Below are 18,772 nucleotides of genomic sequence, written 5' to 3' on the forward strand. Positions count from 1 at the left end.
CACAAAACGCCCGATATTTGAGTCATTTAGGCAGCCCCGCCCGGACAGCCCGGACAGTCCCGCAAAAGAGGACGTATGGTCAGTCTGCAGGCGAGCTACTTTTCAATTGACCAACTCGAGGGGATCTACCTCATTTATATATATAATTTATATTTATTTATTTATGAAAGAGACATTTTTGTAAACAAGTTAAATGTGTTTAATGATAATACAAGCATGTGTAACACATATAGATGTCTTTCTTTCACAAAGACAAGAATATAAGTTGGTGTATTACCTGATTCTGATGACTTGCATTGATTGGAATCAGACAGTAATGATGATAACGCCCACATTTTCAAACGGAGGAGAAAAAAAGTTGTCCTTTCTGTACAATAACACATGAAAGTGGTTGGTTTTTGGCATCTAATTCATCCAGCTTCCATACACTTTACAAGAAAAACATTGGCGGCAAATTCCGTAGCTTGCTTGATTGATATTCACGGCACCCGAGGGTCTTGTGAGATGACGCTGGCTGCTGCCAGTTAATTATTATAAAAAAAATGACCGAGAGGAAGGCGAGAAACACTTTTTATTTCAACAGACTTTCGCGCCGTCCCTTCCGTCAAAACTCTAAAGGCCGACTGCACATTTCCTATCTTCACAATTAAAGCCCTGCTTCATGCTGCCTGTGCTAACAAAATAAGAGTCTCGGATCGCTTGTGCACGCCAGTTTTCCGAGACTCTGTATTTAGTTAGCGCAGGCAGCATGAAGCAGGGCTTTTATTGTGAAGCTAGGAAATGTGCAGTCGGCCTTGAGAGCTTTGACGGAAGGGACGGCGCGAGAGTCTGTTGAAATAAAAAGTGTTTCTCGCCTTCCTCTCGGTCATATTTTCATAATAATGATCTTGCAGCAGCCAGCGTCATCTCACAAGACCCTCCGGTACCGTGAATGTCATTTAAGTGACGTCTTGGTGAAGATCGATGATCACTAATTTTTAGGTCTATTTTTTTTTAAAGCCTGGCTGTAGATCGACTGACACACCCCCCGCGGTCGACTGGTAGCTCGCGATCGACGTAATGGGCACCCCTGCTCTACAATATAGTGTATTCCTAGCCATAAGCATTACTGCCATCAATTATTTATGAGAAAAATAGTTGTAAAATGTGAACAAATTGGAGGTCAAACAGCGCCTGGATTCTATCAGAGGTTCCAAATGGACTAAATGTGAGCATTTCAAGGCTTTGGAGCGTTTACCTGTTCTCTCGCAGCCCTTTCCGAGCTCCCTCTCATGCTGCCGTGCGACGGCGAGGGCGAGGGCGGGTTGTGGTGCTGATGCTGCAGCTGCTGCTGATGCTGCTGCTGTTGCTGCTGCTGCTGGTACTTGCTCTTCAGGTGGTCCATGAAGGCGTCCCGCTTACGCTCCATGTCGGCCTTGTGCAGGTTGGTGAGGGCCTCCAGGCTCTGGGCCGCCGTCACCGTGTGCCGGTGCTCCGAGGTGTGCACCAGGCCCACGTTGGAGAAGCGCCGGCCGCTGTTGCCGAGCGTCCGGTACTCCCGCGGGTACTCCAGGTCATCCGTGGAGATCATGTGAGTGCCACCTCGCTCAGGGTCTGCTGGACAAAGAGGGGAGTGTGCAAGGTGAGGACACACACACACACACACACACACACACACACACACACACACACACACACACACACACACACACACACACACACACACACACACACACACACACACGGGTAGGGCAGATGGGAAGAGATAGGGAAAAACCCAGGGCAGAGAAAGAGACGGGGTGGAATGTTAGACTAGTTTTCCAGGCACGAGTACGGGTTCCAAGTGCTGGCAAGGCAAGAAAAATGGCGAGGAAAGTGAAGTGCTTGTGCCGATAATCAGAAAAGGAAAGAGGCGCCGAGCGAACTTGCTGCTTTGTCATCTTAAGTGGCTTTAATGATCCTCTTAAGGAAGCGCGAACTAATTGAAATTCAGCGACATCGTTCGCCCCGCACCTCCAACCTTTCTGCATTTGACGGAAAAAGCACAGCCCCAGAAGCAAAGAAAAGAGCATGACTGGAAGCACAAAGTGAAATGCACGGAGGTATTAAAGGGGAAGTGCACTTTTTTTGGTTTTGAATTTTGTCTATCATTCACAATTCTTATGTAAGAAAAGAACACGTTTTTGTCTTTTTTTTTTTTATGTATTCTAAATCGCAAAAAAACACTAGCAAAAGTCAGCCAACAATGGAACAAATGGGAGTCACTATAAAGCGCTCTAAATACAGGGTTTTGGTAACACTTTAGTATGGGGAACGTATTCTAAGTAACAGAGACCTAATTTATAGTTATTTGGACATGAGGGGAACATAAAAGGGCTCGGGTTACCAATAAGCAATAATTTTGAGGTTATTGAGGGGAGACTCTTATTTAAATGGCTTACTGGTTATATAACAAGGCCATGCAGAATAAGGCATTAATAAGTACTTAATATTGTACACTCTAGCCTTTAAATAAAAGCCCCTTTTAGACCAGTTGATCTGCCGTTTGTTTTCTTTTCTGTTCTGCCCCCCTCTCCCTCGTGGAAGGGGGGGCACAGGTCCGGTGGCCATGGATGAAGTAACTTGGAATTAACATAATATTGTTCATACCAAAAATTAAAAGAGCATAATAAAACATAAAAAAAAGAAGAAAATGAAAATACATATATATATATATATATATATATATATTTTTTTTTTTCCTGTTCAAAAATAAGACAAAGAACCAATGGCCTTGAATTGGCCATGAATTGATGTACGTAGACCCCGATTTAAACAAGTTGAAAAACTTATTCGGGTGTTACCATTTAATGGTCAATTGTAAGTAATATGTACTGTACTGTAAAATCTACTAATAAAGGTTTCAATCGATCAATCAAAGCCTACAATATACACACAAGTGTACCAAAGACTAACAATATTCTAAGTGATGAAAGAGTGCCGTAATGAATACAATATGACAGTACATACAAAATCAAGATAATGTCAATATAAACACGATAACCAGATACAAGAATGACTTTAAGCAAAAAACAAGTCAAAAGAAGAAGATGCCGACTAATGGGATGTGTGTGGCTTTCTGTTTAGATGAAGAATTAGTCATAATCCACGCAAAGTGTTAAAAAAAAAAGGTCTTTTCCTGTCTTTGTTGCCATTTCTAGGTTGAAGGTGGATGTCAAAGTTGACCAACTTTTTGGTTTATGGCCTTATCCTTCTACTATACCGGCATGATTTATAATCTGGAATTAACTCTCAACAGTTTAGAGGCGATGCAACAGCTCACCGGCTCAGAGTGTCGATAGGTTGCATTCACCTGACATCCCGTCCGGCTCATTAAAATAGCGAGGCTCAAAGTGGGGGCCCAGCGAGCGTCTCTTGTCATAGCGTCCTGGGCGGCATTTTGCCTTTCTCCAAAAAAATTAAGGTTTCTTTAAAGCTCATCGAGAGAACACCACGAGTGTGCAAAGCAGTAATCAGAGCAAAGGGTGGCTATTTTGAAGAAACTAGAATACATTTTCAGTTATTTCACCTTGTTTTGTAAAGTACATAACTCCACATGTGTTTAATTATAGTTTTGATACCTTCAGTGATAATCTACAATGTAAATAGTCATGAAAATGAAGAACATGAACACATGAATGAGAAGGTTTGTCCAAACTTTTGGCCTGCATTAGGTAGTTATGTCTCGTAATCACTGCACCGCTAAAAGAAGTTCCTTAACGTTCACGCTAGTGCCAGTACAAAAATGTACAAACCCCGTTTCCATATAAGTTGGGAAATTATGTTAGATGTAAATATAAACAGAATACAATGATTTGCAAATCCTTTTCAACCCATATTCAGTTGAATGCACAACAAAGACAAGATATTTGATGTTCAAAATCATACATTTTTTTTTTTTTTGCAAATAATAATTCACTTAGAATTTCATGGCTGCAACACGTGCCAAAGTAGTTGGGAAAGGGCATGTTCACCACTGTGTTACATCACATTTTCTTTTAACAACACTCAATAAACGTTTGGGAACTGAGGAAACTAATTGTTGAAGCTTCGAAAGTGGAATTCTTTCCCATTCTTGTTTTATGTACAGCTTAAGTTGTTCAACAGTCCGAGGTCTTGTTGTGGCATTTTACCATTCATAATGCGCCACACATTTTCGATGGGAGACATGTCTGGAAAGTACCCGCACTCTTTTACTACGAAACCACGCTGTTGTAACACGTGGCTTGGCATTGTCTTGCTGAAATAAGCAGGGGTGTCCGTGATAATGTTGCTTGGATGACAACATATGTTGCTCCAAAACCTGTATGGACCATTCAGCATTAATGGTGCCTTCACATATGTGTAAGTTACCCATGCCTTGGGCACTAATACACCTCCATACCATCACAGATGCTGGCTTTTGAACTTTGCGCCGGATGGTTATTTTCCTCTTTGTTCCGGAGGACACCACGTCCACAGTTTCCAAATATAATTTGAAATGTGAACTTGTCAGACCACAGAACACTTTTCCACTTCGCATCAGTCCATCTGAGGTGAGCTCCGGCCCAGCGAAGCCGGCAGCGTTCCTTGGTGTTGTTGATAAAGGGCTTTCGCTTTGCATAGCAGAGTTTTAACCTGCACTTACAGATGTAGCGACCAACTGTAGTTACTGACAGTGCTTTTATGAAGTGTTCCTGAGCCCACGTGGTGATATCCTTTACACGCTGATGTCGGTTTTTGATGCAGTACTGCCTGAGGGATCAAAGGTTCGTAATATCATCGCTTACGTGCAGTGATTTCTCCAGATTCTCTGAACCTTTTGATGATTTTACGGACCGTAGATGGTAAAATCCCTAAATTCCTTGCAATAGGTCGTTGAGAAATGTTGTTCTAAAACTGTTCGACGATTTGCTTACAAAGTGGTGACTTTCGCCCCATCCTTGTTTGTGAATGACTTAGCATTTCATGGAAGCTGTTTTTATACCCAATCATGGCAATTAGTCTGCACACCTGTGGGATGTTCCAAATAAGTGTTTGATGAGCATTCCTCAACTTTATCAGTATTTATTGCCACCTTTCCCAACTTCTTTGTCATGTGTTGCTGGCATCAAATTCTAAAGTTAATGATTATCCATCCATCTATTTTCTACCGCTTATTCCCTTTTTTGGGGTCGCGGGGGGCGCTGGCGCCTATCTCAGCTACAATCGGGTGGAAGGCGGGGTACACCCTGGACAAGTCGCCACCTCATCGCAGGGCCAGTTAATGATTATTTGCAACAACAACAAAAAAAGTTGATCAATTTGAACATCAAATATGTTGTCTTTGTAGCATATTTAACTGAATATGGGTTGAAAAGGATTTGCAAATCATTGTATTCCGTTTATATTTACATCTAACACAATTTCCCAACTCTTATGGAAACGGGGTTTGTAAATTTTGGCGCTTTTTGGATGTTTTTTAGGGGGTTTTATGGGCACAATATGACATCATGACTCCAATTAGCTCCATTGCCAGCTGACTTTTATTTACGATTACTTACAAGTTAGAATGCATTCAAAAAAAGATGTATGTGTTCTGGTGAATAATAGGCAAAATTACCCCCAAAAGTGCTGTTCCCGTTTAAAAAGAAAATAGCAAAAAGTGATGAAATGAAGCTCTTTGCCGTGTGAGTTACCTTGTTTGGGATAACAGGCCCTGGCATGTGCTGCAAGAGAAACATGCCAATGGGTTAATTCACGTGTTCGTGCACAGGAGCGTGCAGGGCAAACACACGCAGAGAGCACACCAAAAAAAAAGCGCTATTATCGGCGTAATGGCGCTTTCTCACAATTACAATCAGGGCATGCATAATCACGTGTTCACGCGGGCTCGACACACGCTGAGACGCAGGCCGCCCGGGAACGCTAATGACGATGCTTGACAATCACCACATATTGCATCGGGCGGGCGCACGCTCGATGTGGAGATGGGTCGTAAAAAAAATAAAAAATAAAAAAATGCACAGAGAGGTGGAAGGGTAATTGAGTGTGTGGAGTGCATAAAAAGCCTTGTCGGTTCCGACAGCAAGAACACGGAGCAACAGACTGCTAATGCGAGGAGAAGAGCCTTGAAAGACATTAAACCAGGGGTGTCAAACTCAAATACAGACTGGGCCAAAATTTAAACCTGAACAAAGCCGTGGGCCAAGGTTGAACTAATTAACCTTCTAATAAGGACCCTAACAAGTTTTGCATTGAATAGTAAACAAGCAAGGCTTATATAACTTTAGTCACATGCAAAATCCAGTTTCAAATTATAATGATAATGATTAAAAAAATATCAATGGCATATCAAATACAATTTGAATAAAAATTGGGGAGAGCAGGGTTTGGTGGTAGCAGGGGTGTATATTGTAGCGCAGGGGCCGGGAACCTTTTTGACTGAAAGAGCCAAGAAGCCAAATATTTGAAAATGTATTTACTTAAGAGCCATATAATATTTTTTTAACACTGAACACAACTAAACGCGTGCATTTTTAAGTAAGACCCACATTTCTAGAGTATAATAGGTCTCTTATTCTTTGTAATAACATTGTTATTCTGAAGCTAAATGTGGAGGAGGCGTGGCCTGCGGGCCTGCAGCGAAGCGGGGTGTTGCCAGGATCGGCCTTGAAATCAGCAACAGGTGTGTAGACGGCCCACCTGGGCCTTGTTATCTAATCAACCGTCGCTCTGTTATTTGCAGCAGCCAGGAGGAGAGACGGGGTTGGGGCTGGAGCAAAAGCGCGAGCGAGAACGAAAGAGAAAAAGACAATTGCTGGAAAGCAACTGAGAGACTAATTGAAAAATAAAACAATATTGTAACCCTGAAACAGGCTCTCGTGTTGGTGCTTGGTGGTCTGAAGAACCCCCAGGAGGGCAAACCCCACAGTAACCAATAATAAATAAATAACTTGTTACCTTTAACGCAACTTCTTGAACAGGTGCGGTAGAAAACGGATGGATGGATTAAAAATGCATGAGATTGTTTTATATTTTGAACGTTATTTTTAACACTGTGATTACAAGTGGAATTATTCGTTACTTATCGTGTTAAGCAATGTCAGCTCAGATTTATCCGAGAGCCAGATGCAGTCATCAAAAGAGCCACATCTGGCTCTGGAGCCATAGGTTCCCTACCCCTGTTGTATCCTGGGTATTTCTTCTGTTGCGTTTATGTTGTGCTACGGTGCGGATGTTCACCCGAAATGTGCTTGTCATTCTTGTTTGGTGTGGCTTCACAGTGTGGCGGATATTTGCAAAAGTGTTAGTTTTTATACGGCCACCCTCAGTGTGACCCTTATGGCTGTTGATCAAGTATGCCTTGCATTCACTTGTGTGAGTTAAAGCCGCATATATTACGTGACTGGGCCGGCACGTTGTTTGTATGGCGGAAAAGCGGACGTGACAAGAGGCTGTAGAGGACTCTAAAGGCAGTGCCTTCAAGGCACGCCCCCAATACATTTGTCCAGGTGAAAATCGGGAGAGATTCGGAAGAATGGTTGCCCCGCGAGATTTTCGGGAGGGGCACTGAACTTTGGGAGTCTCCCGGGAAAATCTTGAGGGTTGGCAAGTACGAGTATCAGCGGTGAATGCAGTGTTACAGAGGCATTAATTTGATATTGCCTCAAGGGCCAAATTAAATTACACGGCGGGCCAGAGTTTGACACCCATCCATTAGACCATGGGTGTCAAACTCTGGCCCGCGGGCAAAATTTGGCCGCTGAGGCAATATCAAATTAACATTAGAGCTGGCCCGCTGCTGTAACACCGCATTCATCGCTAATACTCTTACTTGCCAACCCTCCCGATTTTCCCAGGAGACTCCCGAAGTTCAGTGTCCCTCCCGAATTTCATCCCGGGCAACAATATTGAGGGTGGGCCTTAAAGGCACTGCCTTTGGCGTTCTCTACAACCTGTCGCCACGTCCGCTTTTCTTCCATACAAACAGCGTGCTGGCCCAGTCAAATAATATATGCGGCTTATACACACACACACAAGTGAATGCAAGGCATACTTGGCCAACAGCCATACAGGTCACACTGAGGGTGGCCGTTTAAACAAGTTTAACACTGTTACAAAAATGCGCCACACTGTGAACCCACACCAAACGAGAATGACACACATTTCGGCAGAACCGTAACACAACATAAACACAACAGAACAAATACCCAGAATCCCTTGCAGCACTAACTCTTCCGGGACGCTACAATATACACCCCCCGCTACAAAACATAATCTTTGCAACATTTGGACCAAAGAACCACCAATACTTGTTATGTAGACCACAAGGAAGTGTTTCAAAAGTAGAAAAACTGTTAGGGTCTTGGTCAAGTGGGGATGAACCCAGGATACAGAGACAGGAGACAAGATGGGTATCAGGACACTATTACAAATATGCGCCACACTGTGAACCCACACCAAACAAGAATGACAGATTTATGGAGAACACCCGCACCGTAACACAACATAAACACAACAGAACAAATACCCACTAAACCCTTGCAGCACTAACTCTTCCGGGACACTAGAATACACACCCCCCGCTATCACCAAACCCCGTCCACCTCAACCCAGCCGCCGAAAAGAGGCATTCCATTTTTATTAAAATTTTATTTGATATGCCATTGATATTTTTTAATTATTATTATTATTTGAAACTTGATTTTGCACGTCACTATAAATTTATATACTGTAAGCCTTGCTTGTTCAAGATTCAATGCAAAACCTGTTTGGGTCCCTATTAAAAGGTTAATTTGTTCAACCTCGGCCCGCAGCTTTATTCGGTTTTAAATTTTGGCCCACTCTGTATTTGAGTTTGACACCCCCGCATTAGACCAAAAATACAAAAACAAATCTGTCTGGAGCCGCAAAGAATTAAAAGCCATGTTACAAACAGATAGTGTCATAGGATATAAATTGAATTATGAGGACTTAAAGGAAACTAAATGAGCTCAAATATAGCTACAAATGAGGCATGGTAATGCAATATGTATAGTGGGGCAAAAAAGTATTTAGTCAGCCACCGATTGTGAAAGTTATCCCACTTAAAATGATGACAGAGGTCTGTAATTTTCATCATAGGTACACTTCAACTGTGAGAGACAGAATGTGAAAAAAAAATCCAGGAATTCACATTGTAGGAATTTTAAATAATTTATTTGTAAATTATGGTGGAAAATAAGTATTTGGTCAACCATTCAAAGCTCTCACTGATGGAAGGAGGTTTTGGATCAAAATCTCACGATACATGGCCCCATTCATTCTTTCCTTAACACGGATCAATCGTCCTGTCCCCTTAGCAGAAAAACAGCCCCAAAGCATGATGTTTCCACCCCCATGCTTCACAGTAGGTATGGTGTTCTTGGGATGCAACTCAGTATTCTTCTTCCTCCAAACACGACGAGTTGAATTTATACCAAAAAGTTCTACTTTGGTTTCATCTGACCACATGACATTCTCCCAATCCTCTGCTGTATCATCCATGTATCCATTTTGGTACAAACTCAACTTGTCATGTTTGGAGGAAGAAGAATACTGAGTACTGACTAAAAAGTCGCCTCTTACCGGAGATCAGCTGAGCTTGTGCCATCCATACAGCTGCCGTCAACTTCCATCAGACACTGGCCTCAAGACACCCGTGGACACACCATTCCAACTATCAGGTACTATTAAACTCAGTAAAACACTAGCAACACAATAGAAAGATAAGGGATTTCCCAGAATTATCCTAGTAAATGTGTTTAAAAAGATCTGAATCCGTCCCAAAGCAATCGTGTTTTTTTTTTTAATCAAATATCCCCAAACACAAATCTTTCATCCTCGCTCAAATTAATGGGGAAATTGTCGTTTTCTCGGTCCGAATAGCTCTTTTTGTTGGAGGCTCCCATTAAAAACAATGTGAGGATGTGAGGAGCCATCAACGGGTGACGTCACCGTCTGCTACTTCCGGTAAAGGCAGGGCTTTTCTGTTAGCGACCAAAAGTTGCGAACTTTATCGTCGATGTTCTCTACTAAATCCTTTCAGCAAAAATATGGCAATGTCGCGAAATGATCAAGTATGACACATATTTGACCACATGACATTCTCCCAATCCTCTGCTGTATCATCCATGTATCCATTTTGGTATAAACTCAACTTATCGTGTTTGGAGGAAGAAGAATACAGAGTACTGACTAAAAAGTCGCCTCTTACCGGAGATCAGCTGAGCTTGTGCCGTCCATACAGCTGCCGTCAACTTCCATCAGACACTGGCCTCAAGACACCCGTGGACACACCCTTCCGACTATCAGGTACTATTAAACTCAGTAAAACACTAGCAACACAATAGAAAGATAAGGGATTTCCCAGAATTATCCTAGTAAATGTGTCTAAAAACATCTGAATCCGTCCCAATGCAATCGCGTTTTTTCTTTAAATCAAATATCCTCAAACACGAATCTTTCATCCTCTCTCAAATTAATGGGGAAATTGTCGTTTTCTCGGTCCGAATAGCTCTTTTTGTTGGAGGCTCCCATTAAAAACAATGTGAGGATGTGAGGAGCCATCAACGGGTGACGTCATTGTCTGCGACTTCCGGTACAGGCAGGGCTTTTCTGTTAGCGACCAAAAGTTGCGAACTTTATCGTCGATGTTCTCTACTAAATCCTTTCAGTAAAAATATGGAATATATCACGAAATTATCAAGTACGACACATAAAATGGACCTGCTATCCCCGTTTGAATAAGAAAATCTCATTTCAGTAGGCCTTTTATTAAATCAACCCAAAATCCTGACTTTGGAGCAATGTTCACGGATTCTGGTATTCGGCTCTCTATTTGATGCAATGCTTTTCCCGTATTGGGGCCATGATTTCAGTCCTATCTGTATGTAATATGGCTTTTAAATTTGTTTTTGTATTTTTGTTCCAATATGGCTCTTTCAACGTTTTGGGTTGCCGACCCCTGCGCTAACCGTAATGCTCCATTTGAGATAGCGTGGGCCAAAAACTTTTGCACCGTCGAATAATCCTGCAAACAAAGTTACCGCCGTGATAATGAAATGAACTCTCTGGCAGACGAGCATGAAGGAGACCGGTCGGTCCATTCAAGATAAAGCGATGATAAACGGGGGCGGGGGAATGAAACGTGCCGACAGGCTGATCGCGTTAGCATCGAACTCGCCTCCCCTTTGCACTTCATTAGGCCGAGGCTCGATGTGCATCAGCTAACAAGTGTCGGACTCAAGAGCCCCATCAGGGCTGGCACCTCTGCGGCGTGATGGGCTGAGGGAAATATACAACTCAGGAAGCAACAATGTGCTTCCCCAGTGATGCTTTCGCGGATAACGCTCATCCAACAAGAGTCTGCACAGAGGGGTCGAAAGAGGTCCGGCGGTGGGATTAAAAAGTTTTAGAACGGCGCCAATAAACTATAAACTTTGCAAAGAGCAGATAGAAGGTCTTTATTAGCTGCGTGGGCTGGGGAGCGAGAATAGAATACGTGAATTTATGCTTACTGGCGTCACTGGCACCTCATATAATCTTCACATAAGCCTGCAGATAAAGCAAGGCACTAAAAGAATCATTTTAATGGAGGGGGGGGGGGGGGGGTAGACCTTCACAATGTTATCAGACCTAATATAGGAGTGGGTTTAAAACTGTGTCAGTATTAGAGCTCTTCATCTAAAGGGGTCATATTGTTATATTTGTTTTCCAGGTGGTCGCGGTTTTTGTGTATTACAGATCCCCAAAGGTCCCAAAAATTCAAAGCCATAAAAGGCGTTGAGGGGATATTTATGCAACCACAGCGTTTTCATTTCGGGCTCCAGTACTCTGGAATGCCCTCCCGGTAAAAGTTTGAGATGCCACCTCAGTAGAAGCATTTAAGTCTCACCTTAAAACTCATTTGTATACTCTAGCCTTTAAATAGACTCCCTTTTTAGACCAGTTGATCTGCCGTTTCTTTTCTTTTTCTCCTATGTCCCACTCTCCCTTGTGGAGGGGGTCCGGTCCGATCCGGTGGCCATGTACTGCTCGCCTGTGTATCGGCTGGTGGACATCTCTGCGCTGCTGATCCGCCTCCGCTTGGGATGGTTTCCTGCTGGCTCCGCTGTGAACGGGACTCTCGCTGCTGTGTTGGATCCGCTTTGGACTGGACTCTTGCGAACTGTGTTGGATCCATTATGGATTGAACTTTCACAGTATCATGTTAGACCCGCTCGACATCCATTGCTTTCCTCGTCTCCAAGGTTCTCATAGTCATCATTGTCACCAACGTCCCACTGGGTGTGAATTTTTCCTTGCCCTTATGTGGGCCTACCGAGGATGTCCTAGTGGTTTGTGCAGCCCTTTGAGACACTAGTGATTTAGGGCTATATAAGTAAACATTGATTGATTGATTGATTGATTGACTTTGCCTTGTTCCAAATGAGCTGTTTGAAGGGTTTTTGTTGTGTTTTAGTTGTATCCCGCCTTCTCCTTTTCTGCATCTGTGTTATCAGTGTTTCATCCTTGTGGCACACCTGCTCTCAATTAAACTGGCAGTATTTAGGCTTGCCGGTTTTTGTATCCCGAACTCCTGCTTCCCCAGTCCTGGTACGTATTCGCTACTTTGTCCTGGATTCCCTAACCTTTTGTGTGTTTACTTCCTAGTCCCCCTAAGGTAAAAACTTCTTGTGTTGGACTCTTGCCTTGCTCAGAGTGCCCTGGCCCTTTCACCTGCTGACCTCTGAGGAACCTATTTTGTCCAGATTACATGGTGTGCGTTTCTGCCCCATCGCCCCTTAGCTATCGCTTTTTGTCTGTCATGATCCAAGATTTGGATTATGTCATGTTCTGTGTTTGTTCCTGTTTTGTTATTACTGCGTGTTTGATATTTGACGTCCTTAGTTCCCGGTGGCACTTCCTGTTTTGTTTCTGTTGTCTTAGTAACTCATTAGTGTCACCTGTCTCTTGTTTGTCGTTGTGCACCGGATTTGATTAGTTATCTCCCTATATAAGCCTGCTTTCTTTTGCCATCCGCCCTCGGACTCTTGTTTGCCTTTATGTTACAGATGACGCCGCTCTTCCCGCATTGTGGTATACTTGTTAGCTTCCACGCTATTCCAGTTCTGTGTACGTCCCTAGCTTCCACGCTAGCGCTTTCAGTTTCCGTTGTTCTTTCTAGCTCATATGCTAGTTCTGTTGGTTTTTGTTAGTGCCTTTGTGCAAGTGCCTTTGTTTTTAGTTTGTTTTATAGTGTTAATAAATCATTATCCTTACCCTCACGCTGTGTTCCATCCTCGCTGCACTCCACGAGAGAACACTTCACCATTTTTTTCATTTTTCTGTAATCCCACTGCCAGGCTTGTCCCTGACAGTTTGACTATGTCTTAGTTTATCCTCTGCATTTGTCTTTAGTTCCTGTCAGCACTCTTATTTTGGTTCTGTTTCCTGTTTGTCTCCCTGAGTACTGTGTCCCCTCAGCTGAGGCTGATTGGCACTTGGCCACACCTGGTGTCAATCAGCCAGCCACTATTTAGACCTGCTTTCTCCTCCAGTTAGGGCTGGATTATTGTCATTTCTACTTGTCGCTAATACCTGTCGATGTCGTGCTACTACTTGTCGCTGTTCCCGTATGCCGTGGACTGCTTTCCGTCTTTTTGTTCCTAGTTCCCGTTCCCTGTTTCTAATCTGTCCGTTCGTGGTTCCTGGTATGTGTTTTTTCTTTATATTTTGGACATTAAATTATGTGTTCCTGCTCAATGCCTGCCGTCATCTCTGCATCTTGGGGTTCATCACCAACAACTCCTGATACCCATCTTGTCTCCTGTCTCTGTATCCTGGGTTCATCCCCACTTGACCAGGACCCTAACAGTTTTTCTACTTTTGAAACACTTCCTTGTGGTCTACATAACATGTATTGGTGGTTCTTTGGTCAAAATGTTGCAAAGACTATGTTTTGTAGCGGGGGGTCTATATTGTAGCGTCCCGGAAGAGTTAGTGCTGCTAGGGGTTCTGGGTATTTGTTCTGTTGTGTTTATGTTGTGTTACGGTGCGGATGTTCTGCCAAAATGTGTTTGTCATTCTCGTTTGGTGTGGGTTCACAATGTGGCGCATTTTTGTAACAGTGTTAAACTTGTTTAAACTGCCACCCTCAGTGTGACCTGTATGGCTGTTGACCAAGCATGGGAGCAGTTGGGTAAAGCGTCTTGCCCAAGGACACAACAGCAGTCAATAGGATGTCTGAAGCGGGGATCGAACCTGGAACCCTCAAGTTGCTGGCACCGCCGCTCTACCGAGCTATACCGCCCCTAACACAGTAGACATGCATGATTGACGAATCTGAAAATCTGAATATTGCACCGGTTGTTGGTAGTCCGCGGCTGTCTCCACTTTGCACTTATTGAGTCACCGCAAGTCTGCACCGCCCCCAGCGGTTATTTATACAAGTGTGGAGAAAGTCACCTGAACACACCACGTCCAACACACCCACACACACACTGAATAGGATTATACATGCAGAGCCAGAACTCCCAGTCTTCTTTCAGAACTACCTCTGAACTGGACTTCATCCTGACAAGAGAAACCGTCGCCTATACCTGGAAGCCCCGCCGGAATTCGAGCGAGTTCATTGATTTGCGAGAGTCATCCAGTACGTGCACATCAAAGTAGGTCGCAGGGAGTGGAAGTGAGAGAGGCGCCTTCGTTGCTCGCTTGGCTGAATGATAAGAAGGATGCCCACTGCACTAGTATTCATGGGATAGACTTTGGAGCAAGGCCAAGGCTAAATATCCTCCAGGCTACTGAATAAACACTCGAAATGAAGCACGAGTTTAACCCACTCCACAATATACTAGTGCAGGGGGTCTGCAATCCGTGGCTCTGGGGCCACATGCGGCTCTTTCATGCCACCGCCGTGGCTCCCTTTGGCTTTGAAACAAAATGTCAACAAATAATGGTTACTTAATTAAAAACATTTATTTAGTTATTTTTAATCTAACAGTTGTTATTTTCAGCATCTCCAAATCTGAGGCCATGGTTCTCAGTAGGAAACCGATGGTTTGTACAGTCCAGGTAGAGAACGAAACTATGTCCCAGGTGGAGGAGTTTAAGTATCTCGGGGTCTTGTTCACGAGTGAGGGAATGATGGAGAAGGAAATCAGCCGGAGAATCGGAGCATCTGGGGCAGTATTGCAGTCTCTCTGTGGCACTGTTGTGATGAAACGAGAGCTGAGCCGGAAGGCAAAGCTCTCGGTCTACCGAGCTATCTACATTCCTACTCTCACCTCTGGTCATGAAATTTGGGTCATGACCGAAAGAGTAAGATCGCGGATACAAGCAGCCGAAATGGGTTTTCTCAGAAGGGTGGCTGGCATCTTCCTTAGAGATAGGGTGAGAAGTTCAGTCACCCGCGAGAGACTCGGAAGTAGAGCAGCTGCTCCTTCGCTTGGAAAGGAGACAGCTTAGGTGGTTCGGGCATCTCATGATGCCGCATGCGCTTTTTCTCCCTCGAGCTCCCTCCTCACAGCGCCGCTGTAAACAGTCCGGACCGGAAAGTCGAAAGGTACCGGTAGCTTCCGAAGCACTCCGCCGAAAGACCAAGCGACAATACAAAACTTTTTTCTCAGAAGGGTGGCTGGCATCTTCCTTAGAGATAGGGTGAGAAGTTCAGTCACCCGAGAGAGACTCGGGAGTAAGGCTGCTGCTCCTTCGCTTGGAAAGGAGACAGCTTAGGTGGTTCGGGCATCTCATGATGCCGCATGCGCTTGTTCTCCCTCGAGCTACCTCCTCACAGCGCCGCTGTAAAGAGTCCGGAGCGGGGAGACGAACGGTCCGGTAGCTTCCGAAGCACTCCGCCGAAGGACCGAGCGACAATACAAAACTGTGGTTGCACTGGACCCCAGCGCTGATACTCCGACAGAGAGTCGCTGGGCGAATCGGACGTGTAACACGTTAGTCGTGATGTTGGGGGGTAACTGTAAACTCCACGGTGAGTCCCCCTCCCTCAAACCCCCTCCCGTTGGCTCCAGACAGAGACGATATTTGTTATTTGGGTCCAAAATGGGTCTTTCAACATTCTGGGTTGCCTACCCCTGCATTAGTGGAAAAGCGGGAAATAAGTGAAAGCGACAGAAACGTTGCCATGAAGACGAGGGTTTTCTTACGTGCCTGGCTGCAGTCACACCGCGACACCTGTCCGTCAGTAATAATTTGTTTTGTTTTTTTATTGTTTAATTTGCATTGCTTCACGGTACTTTTGATTTTATTTTGTGTTGAAAATAAAAATAAAGACATTTAAAAATATATTTTTTTAAAGAAATCTATTCTCGCGGCCCAACCCCCCAGACTCGGCATCCGGTGGCCCCCAGTTTAAAATTGAGTTTGAGACCCATGGTGTACAGGGTGACAGAACAGGAACGCTGATGGGTCGCCACAAGGCGCCCTGTAAAATATGGGAAAAAGGTAAACGCTGGGGGGAGATGAGTGAAAAAAATACAATCTAGACTGGGGTCCTAAGAGGGTCCAGTCTGGAGTGGGGAAAAAAACTCCATAGCAAAGCACAGATATAGATATATTACAACAGGGGTAGGGACCCTACGGTTCTCGAGCCAGATGTGGCTCTTTTGATGACTGCATTTGGCTCTGAGATGAATCTTAGCTGACATTGCTTAACACGATAAGTCATTAATAATTCCGCTGGTAATCACAGTGTTAAAAATAACGGTCAAAATATAAAACATTCTCAAGCATTCTAATCCATCCATCCGTTTTCTACCGCACCTGTTCAAGAAGTCGCATTAAAGGTAAGAAGTATTTTATTTATTATTGGTTAGCTTCAGAATAACAATGCAATAAAAAGAATAGACGTCTTATTATACTCTAAAAATGTTGGTCTTACTTGAAAATGCCTGCATTTAGTTGTATTTAGTGTTATAAAAAATATTATATGGCTCTTAAGGATATATATTTTAAAATATTTGGCTTTCACGGCTCTCTCAGCCAAAAAGGTTCCCGACCCTTGTATTACAACATACATCTCGAGACTTTTAACACAGAGGGGGGAGTGGGTGCTATGGCAGCAGGCTGCAGCTACTCTGGCGCTGCCCAGTTGTCCATCACCCCTAAGGGATTCACGTATGTCACAGCCCCTGGGCGTCATCTCTTGCTGCCAAGCAAAACCCTAGCAATGGATGGATCGAAAAATAGAAACATTTTTGATGGAAATAGAACATTTAATGCTTCAAGAACAGATCCATTTACTGTCATTGATGATGAGCTTGTTTTTTTCCCTTTTTAGTCAAATGAAATATGCCTTTAGGATTGTTTGCTGTTTGCTGGCATCATGGTGTATTTTTTGTTCTCTCGAGCATGCAGTTGAGATGGACGCAGCGTGAAGGTAAGAATGATAATTTATTAAACTATAAAAACAGACTAGGAACAGAAAGACTCGCACAAAGGCACTATGACAAAAAAAAAAACAAAGTGCTAGCATGTAAACTAGGGACATTGTCAGGCTTGTCCCTGGCAGTTTTGGTCTATGTCTTAGTTTTTCCTCTGCATTTGTCTTTAGTTCCGGTCAGCACTCTTATTTTGGTTCTGTTTCCTGTTTGTCTCCCTGAGTGCTGTGTAACCCTCAGCTGTAGCTGATTGGCACCTGGCCACACCTGGGATCAATCAGCCAGCCACTATTTAAGACCTGTTTTCTCCTCCAGTCAGTGTAATTGCAGCATAGCGGTAAGCTATATTTGGTAGATGTTTGTAGCATACTGTTTTTTGTTCCCTGCTTCCTATTTGTTTGTTCATAGCCCTTAGTTTGTTATATCCGCCCACGTGCGTGCTTTTTGTTTGTACCCTTTGTTCTAGTTCTAGTATTTTTAATTGAACTATGTTTTCCTGCAAAATGCCTGCCTCCTTCTCTGCATCTTGGGGTTCGACACAAAATAACTCGGACAGACGTAAACGAGGCAGGAATAGCGTGGAAGCCAACAAGTATCAAACAGTCTTTACCACAATGCGGGAAGAGCGACGTCACCTGTTGCATGGAAGCAAATGAGAATCCGAGAGCGAATGGCAAACAAAGGCTAGTCTTAAAGAAGGAGATAATCACAGAGCAGGTGCGTGAGAAATACAAACGGCAGGTGACACAAATACGTAACTATGGCAACAGAAACAAAATATGAAGTGCCACCAGGAACTAAGGACATCGAATACTAAACAGACGTGATACAAAACAGAACAAAAAACAGAATATTGGCGCGACTTTTTCAAATTCATTAATAAGGGAAGGACCAGTGTTTTTTTTTCAAATGTTCGATCAAATTTGGCGATTTGCTTAAACCCGGAAAAAAAAAGTGAATTGTCAATTTTTTGATTTCAGAAATTCTATAGCATACGTGTCACAAAACTATAAGTGGCGTTGTCATCATTTTAGGAATCAATCAGAGTTTGCGGCTCTAGTCGGGTTTTATTTGGGGGCAAAAGTGCATCCACTCTGTTTGCTTTGACAGTCGGTTCCTTCTTTTATCCCCGAGGTCTAATTCACTGTGTGGGGACGCCAGCTGCGACAACGCACAACCTGCTGAATATTTAACCAGCGACCAGGCCAGGTGAGGAAGGCAAACAGCGACGGCAAAAAAAAACAAAAAAAAAAAAACACAATCAGCCGTGGCCGAGAGCTGTTGGCATTTGGAATTCCGTGGCGTTCCGAATGAAAGCGTCTGGCAAATAACTAGGAGGGAACAACATAGCGCAGACCTGGGCAAATTAAGGCCTGGGTGCCTTCTTGTGTTTT

At 43.7% G+C, this 18,772-nt stretch overlaps 1 protein-coding gene across 1 annotated transcript in view; it reads right to left on the reverse strand.

Annotated features, from left to right (window-relative positions):
- The window catches only part of srcin1a (SRC kinase signaling inhibitor 1a), a 174,216-nt gene extending 160,904 nt beyond the window's left edge, over window positions 1–13,312 (reverse strand). Inside the window, 3 exon segments of the mRNA XM_061905485.1 lie at window positions 1,238–1,593; window positions 5,676–5,705; window positions 13,261–13,312. Of these exon segments, the coding sequence (XP_061761469.1) occupies window positions 1,238–1,593; window positions 5,676–5,705; window positions 13,261–13,312 (438 nt within the window).
- Window positions 13,313–18,772: the final 5,460 nt, after the last annotated feature.

The sequence above is a fragment of the Nerophis ophidion genome, linkage group LG07 (assembly GCF_033978795.1).
Source record: "Nerophis ophidion isolate RoL-2023_Sa linkage group LG07, RoL_Noph_v1.0, whole genome shotgun sequence".
NCBI lineage: Eukaryota > Metazoa > Chordata > Actinopteri > Syngnathiformes > Syngnathidae > Nerophis > Nerophis ophidion.